Below are 7,163 nucleotides of genomic sequence, written 5' to 3' on the forward strand. Positions count from 1 at the left end.
CTTCTATAAATTTATCATAATTATGTAAATGAAACAATATTTAATTTGCATGTAAATGCATTGATAGATCGGGCCTTTGTGAACTTTGATCTAAAAAACTTAACAACATAATTAGATCGCGCCTTTTATTTAATTAAACAAAGGAAAGAATGATTACTACGCATAATGAGTCCGAATTAAAGGACAGAGTGTGATTAAGTTGACCATGATTCTTGAGGCAAAAAAGAGATTTCGGTGTAAAGCAATACATGCTGCTTTATTAAATTAGCTAGTTCGCTCCTATAATTTATTAGCCACTAGCTTAGGGCACAGAGAAAAGAGAGTGTCCAATTATGCTGTGGATAGATGTCCCATATATCCATAATTTCCGGGGATACGAGGAGCTGAGGAATTAACTTAACAAATTTGGAGATTATGGAGTAACTTAAACATATAATAGTACTTCATATATACAAGGAAAAATTAACTTAAACATATATATGTGAGTAATTCGTATCATATGAATAAAAATGCTTATTTATTAGTATAAATATGAGGGATATCTCATCACCTGCCCTTGTGGCTCTCTAAACACTAAAAAATAAAAAAAATAAAAAAGTTACACATTGATGCCCATATTTACTTCAATTTGTTTGTGTTCTCTCTCCTTTCCTAATTAACGTTCAGATCTTCAAATAACAACCGTACATTTACTTTTCCGTTGTTGATTGTAGAACTTAGCTTATCTGTATAATAACGGATTAATTATGTTCCCATTTCTTATGGTGTATATATAGTCTAATAAATAGAAATAAGGAGTATAAAATATATGCAATTTACATAATGATTAGAAGCTTAATAATCAAAATTCCATTTGAAGTAAAGCAAAGCTTCATTACCAAGCTACATCATCTTATAGTAACGTTAAGTAATAAATATTGATTTTGTAAATGATGTAATCTACATTATTAATTTGGTATTGTTGGTTGTACACACCTTCTCAATAATTCATTAGACCCCACCCTAATCCATGCACCTTAATAAAAAGTCATGAAATTTGGATGGTAGCAACGATCAATAGTTATAAAGGCAGCACGTTGGACCATCCAACATATATTTATATTTGTCACGGGCAAAACCATAATAGTAGTCCTAAAATTACTACACACAAGTATAACTTAGCTTATTATTAGCCTCTTACTCTCTTAGAGGGTGAACAAGTTTTGAACTCCGATTTCAATACAATAATAGTTAATAATGATGATGGAAATGGAAGAAGAAGAAGAAGAAGAATATGGTAGCAACTACTATGTTCAAAGTCCATCCTCAGTCTCTCATCATCGTCGTGCTAGCAGCACTACGACGACTTGTACTGAGTCTGGCCGTAATCCTCAACTCTTATTACTTCCTTCTTATAACGAAGAAGATGATCAAGATCAGTGTTATCCAACCAAACCACTTCTCAACCAAGACCATAATGCATCATCATCTGTAGTGGCTATAGCGGCTAGGACCAGCACTACCTTCAGTGGCAATCTGTCTCGTTGCTCGTCTTCACGAGCTTCAACCACTTCTTTCATCCACCAGAATGACATGATGAGGATGACTAATGTACTACCTTCTGATCATGTAAATGGAAAGACGACGAATATTATTATTAATAATAATGATATGCTTGTGCCTGTGATGAGTATTAAGAAAATAGGAAAACTTGATGATGAAGAGGAATTGTATAATTTTGGCAATGATGAAGGAAAGTGTTGGAAGTATTTCTCCTTCAACACATATCCTTCTTATGTTTGGATTGGGTTGCAACTTTTATGGAGGTTCTTGCTTAGTGCAATGCTTGCCTTGCTTGTTTTCTACCTCGTAACCAAGCCTCCTCCTCCCCACATTTCTGTCAAGGTAAGTAATTTCATTTTTCTATGTATGTTCAGCTAATTGTTTCTTCTTAGCTACATGAATTTTCTTATTAGGGTTTAGCCAATATCGTCACTTTTTTTTCATTAATAAAAAAAATAAAAAATAAGTGCAACTATTAGAAAGACATGGAGCAGGAGGTTAAACCACTTAAAATTGATAGTTATCCTTTCAAGCATACTCGTAGTAAGCAGTACCATCAACAATTAGCTTAGAAAGATATTTCATCCGTTTATTATTAGCTGATACCCTACACTTGATTTTGGCACACAGTATTAAAAAAAGTGGGATAAGGAATGAAAATAACAATAAACTCCTGCCCACTCAAAAATTGGGAAGGGTAATGCGGTTAACAACGGTAAAGTAGGAGACTTACCATAAAAAGAAACATGTCAACTACAAAGAAATTTTTCAAAAAGAAATATATTAGATATTGAATTTTTAGACATTTTGATATAGTAGCTTTTTGCAAATAAGTAAATTTTTAGATCTAAATGGCACACAATGGAAAATTCTACATGGTGGCCTTTAGCTTTCAATTTTTCTACGTGGAAGACAAATTTTTTTCAAACTCTCTCAAGTGGCACTCTGATTTTGCAAAATTAAGTGTAGTGCCCTTTTTTTGGTTCTAATGGCTAACTTTTATAATTAAAATGGTTAAGCTAAGGTTTTTTAGTTTAAAAGTTAATTAAATTATATTTAAAATAATAAAATTAAAAATAAAAAAGAGAACTTTTTTTTTAAAAAAAAAAAAAAAAAAAAAGTCCCCAAACCACGACCACCCTCCCCACCACCATCCACAACCCTAACCGGAACCCCCCCACACCGCCGGCGCCCAGAAACCCTTTTCCTGCACCGGCGACCCTGTCCCCTTACCCACTGAACCCACCACCTGAAAACCCCATATCCCCAACCCGAAACCCCCAAATCCCCAACCCGAAACCCCTTAAAAACCCTCCCCCACCATTTTAAACCCTGAATTAGGCCCATCCCTCACCCTCGAAACTCCGTCACCCAGGGTTTCGAGGGTGGGAGAGGGCCGGATTTGGGGTTTAACGTGGTGGTGGTGGTGGGGGGTTAGTGGGTAGGGGGAGGAGGGACGGGTCGCCGACGCGGGAAAAGGTCGTCTGGGCGCCGGCGGGGGTGGGTGGCAGGCTTGGCTATCGGAATGGTGAAGGTTGTCGCCTTCCGAGATGGTGGTGGTGGCCGGTGAAATTTCATTAATTTTTAAACTAAAAAACCTTAGATTAACCATTTTAATTATAAAAGTTAGCCATAAAACCAAAAGAAGGACACTACACTTAATTTTGCAAAAAAATTTGTAATTACCACCCAACAAATAGACCAATTTTGATATAACCACCCAAAAAATAATTTATTTTAAATTACAACCCATTAAAATAAAAAAAAGCTCAGATTACCACCCATTTAGTTTTTCCGGTGAAATTTCGGTTTGTGGACCTCACTCAACGGCTAGTAACGGCTATTTTTTGGTTTTTAACTCATTATTTCCCCGATTTTTTCCCATTAAACACTTCTCCATAGTCAAGAACCATCTTCTTCTTCAAATTTTCCCAAAATTTCACAAAAAACGGGGATTAGTTAATTAGGGTTCTTGTTGCCCTTGAATTGGGGACAATTGGGGGATAAGTTACTTAGGGTTCTTGTTCCAATTAGTTGTGTTATTTCAACAATTAGGGTACCTGGTATTATTGAATTGGGAAAGTGGTAGCAATTTGTTGCTCAATTGCGGGCTGAAGGTGAACGGTGGTGGCGATTTGGTGCGGTGGTGGCGATTTGGTGCGATTGGTGGCAATTTGGTGCGATTTGGTGTGTGTAGGTTAACATGGGCAGTTTTGCACGGAGTTGGTGGCGATTTTGTGGCGCTTGGTGGCGATTTTGTGGCGCTTGGTGGCTCAATTGCGGGCTGTAGGTGGAATGGTGGTGGCGATTTGGAGCGGTGGTGGCAATTTGGAACGAAGGAGGCAGTGGCAAAACCAAGGGGGGGCTGGCGAACGGAAGGGATGGTTTTTCAGGGGGTTGGGGGTAAGGGGAGGGGTGGTTTCCGGTGTTGTTGGAAAAGGGGATAGGCTATTGCTGGAAAAGGTGGAGCAATGGTGGTGGTGGTGGTTGGGAAGAAGAAAAAAGGTAGGAAGGAAGAAGAAGAGTGAAAAATCGGGGAAAAAGATGAGAAAGCCAGAAAATCGAAGAAAAAAAAGGAAAAAAAAAAAAAAAAAAAAGTGGGGCTCATTGACGGAAATTCCACCGGAAAATCTAAATGGGTGGTAATCTGCGCGTTTTTTTAATTTAATGGGTGGTAATTTAAAAATATTTTTTGGGTGGTTATATCAAAATTGGTCTATTTTATGGGTGGTAATTTACAAATTATCCAAATCAGAGTGTTATTTGAGAGAGGTGGAAAAAATTTGTCTTTTACGTAGAAAAATTGAAACCTAGAGGTCACCATGTAAAATTTCCCAAAAAAACTTTTAAGTGACCTCTTTGAGAAAAGTAAAAATGCTTATTCGCTTAATAGCACTCGTATAATTTAATTTCTTATTGACTTATTGTTATGAGTATATCACTTACATAGTTACATGTAATGGAATTGGGCCTCTTAAAACAAAACCAGAAACTTGACACATAGTATGGGCCTTAAACATCTGTATTTTGGACTAGAGAGTGGTACTTAATCTCAGCTTTGTTCACTTAAATTTCTCAGAAATTTCAAACTTGTACTTGTAGAAGTATACTATAGTTTCAAACGTACTCGTTTATTTAAGATTTATTAAGAATATGATATATTGGTAAGTAATGCAAAATGCAGGTGATAGGAGTGAACCAGTTTGAGCTAACGGAGGGAGTTGATGTAACTGGAGTAGCCACAAACTTTTTGAGTTGCAACCTTTCAATGGCGCTTATAATTGACAACAGATCTAAAGTTTTCGGACTCCATATCTTGCCTCCAATCGTCGATGTTTACTTTGGTCGTGTACCATTCGTCATGTCTCAAGTAAGTTCATCAAATTAATTCAAATTAGGAATATAATTTCAATCAACTAATTTTAATTTCATCAATTATCTGAACAAGTCCTAATGTAACAAGTTTCCCTGGTAGTGAATGAAGTGCATAATGATAATTGATAATGATTAAAAAGTCTTAACAAAATGATTCATTAGAAAATGGTTTCTTATGGGCCAATCAAAATGTAATGGGCTGATACACTCGGATTAAAAGACAGAAGAAATGATTGGCTATGTTTACTGAATTGCCCAAATAAGTGGGTTTCTTTCACTAAGGTCTCTTTTAGTAGTCATTTAGTCAATGTGAATGTATCTATATGTTCAATGTTTCCCCTTATTATGAAGTGTTAACTCCAACCCGGCCTTCAAATCTATCACTTCAACTTCAACTCAATAATAAGTGTTTAAATATCTGGACTGCAATACTACATTTTTTATTTTATTTTTATTTTCCGCAGTATTATACTCGTAGTGTTATTTATAACCATATTAGAGCTAGACTATGATGAGTTGAACTGAATTGAAATAAGTTCAAAAGAATAGGGTTTTACTCAACAAGTAATCGATTAAAGAATATTTTTGAGTTGGATTTTAATATGTTTTAAGTCCACTTCAAATGAAATTACGATATTAAATATCATACAGATTTGATGAATGATAAGTTAATTGCTACTCCCTCCGTCACTTTTTAATCTTTATATTTGAAATATTTTTGTGAGAGAAAAATGGTCAAAGCGTAAAGATTTAAAAGTGTTTGAGGTATTAATTATTTGCATTAATATGGAGTAATTAATACGTTAAAATTTGTGTTGGGTTTATGATTGATGATAATGAAATTATTGAAGGGGGCAAACATGTACGTTCGGAGCCAAGAATGGAGGGAAATGTCGGTATCGGCGGGGACAACGAAGAAGGCAATGTACGGAGGTGGAAGAAACATGGAAGACATGCTAAACTCACAAACAGGACTCCCTTTGTTTGTCACTCTCAAATTCAGTTCTTATATTAGAGTGGTTGAAAACTTGATTCAGTCCCACTTCCATCATCAAGCTCACTGTTTATTGCTTCTGCGTAATTCGAATGATCAAAAACATCGCACTTCTCTCACTCACTCTGTAAACACCACTTGCAACCTTCTCACTTCCTAATTTTATTTTTATGTTTATTTACGTAAAATTGCATGCAATTACAATAGATGTCGACATTATTAAGGTTATGAACTTTATGTGCCAAAAATGTAATCTCAACTCGCCAAAATATGATCAATGCATGGGAAGTAGTACATTATATATTCTCTATTATAATGTTGTGTTTTTGTGTACTACGGAGTAGTAATTTTAATAATTACTTTTATATAAAATAGATACTCCATATAGTGTGTAAGTAATGAGATATGAGGCTAAACTAGTTGGCTAGTTCTCCGACTTTCAAGAGATCAGGCGTCGAACCTCACCATACTCAGATCATTCTAGAAGGGATTTCGATCCCTTAAATTCTCCCTTTCTAAGATGAGCCTTTTCATGAATTGAAATCCAATCAAAAAAACTAAACAACTCGATTCTCATAACACCCTATTTCAAAAGAATATCCTTGTTTCCTCTAAAGATAGGTTTTCAATCACCTAACTTGACAAAATTTTGAGAAAACACACACATATCTGTAATTGTGTATGTATAGTTACTCATGTCAATTTTATCCTCCTTTCTTTCACAATTTGTGTATCATTACTCAAATCAACAATACACACATATGTACCTAATTGTGTAAAGTTAATTAGCAAATAAATTTAATTAAAGATAAGTGGACTACTTTAGCAATTGACTAAAAAAACGAACTTTGTCATGCTAATTGCTTGCGAATTAACCTTTTTTGTACATACTGTATTTGTTGGATGATAAATAACATATTTTATCATTTTATGAGATTATTGTAATATAATCAGGCCGTATCTTTCTTGAATAAACTTGTACATAAAATGGCGTAGTGTTTGGTGCACTAGCTAGGCAGTGTGCAGATGATACACGTCAATATGAATTGTTTAGGGTTTCCATGTGGAGGGCACACGCCAATTCCAATTTTCAACAAAAAGCTAATGACATGTTGTCTATGGGAATGCGAAACACACGCATACAATATTATAATTAAATTTATTAAATAAATAATTGTGTTACCTCATGATGTGAGTCTATAAGGTTGGAAATTTACCTAATGATAAAAATAAAAGGATTTTGAGGTGGAAG

At 35.1% G+C, this 7,163-nt stretch overlaps 1 protein-coding gene across 1 annotated transcript; it reads left to right on the forward strand.

The window, feature by feature from the left end:
• Nucleotides 1–1,076: 1,076 nt before the first annotated feature.
• LOC110702558 lies at nt 1,077–6,244 on the forward strand. Its single transcript, XM_021880286.1, has 3 exons — nt 1,077–1,884; nt 4,727–4,912; nt 5,769–6,244. The coding sequence occupies exons 1-3, from the start codon at nt 1,237–1,239 to the stop codon at nt 6,069–6,071; spliced, it is 1,137 nt and encodes a 378-aa protein (XP_021735978.1). The 5' UTR covers nt 1,077–1,236; the 3' UTR covers nt 6,072–6,244.
• The last annotated feature ends 919 nt before the right edge of the window (nt 6,245–7,163 follow it).

Source organism: Chenopodium quinoa, unplaced genomic scaffold (assembly GCF_001683475.1).
Source record: "Chenopodium quinoa cultivar QQ74 unplaced genomic scaffold, ASM168347v1, whole genome shotgun sequence".
In the NCBI taxonomy this organism is placed as follows: domain Eukaryota; kingdom Viridiplantae; phylum Streptophyta; class Magnoliopsida; order Caryophyllales; family Amaranthaceae; genus Chenopodium; species Chenopodium quinoa.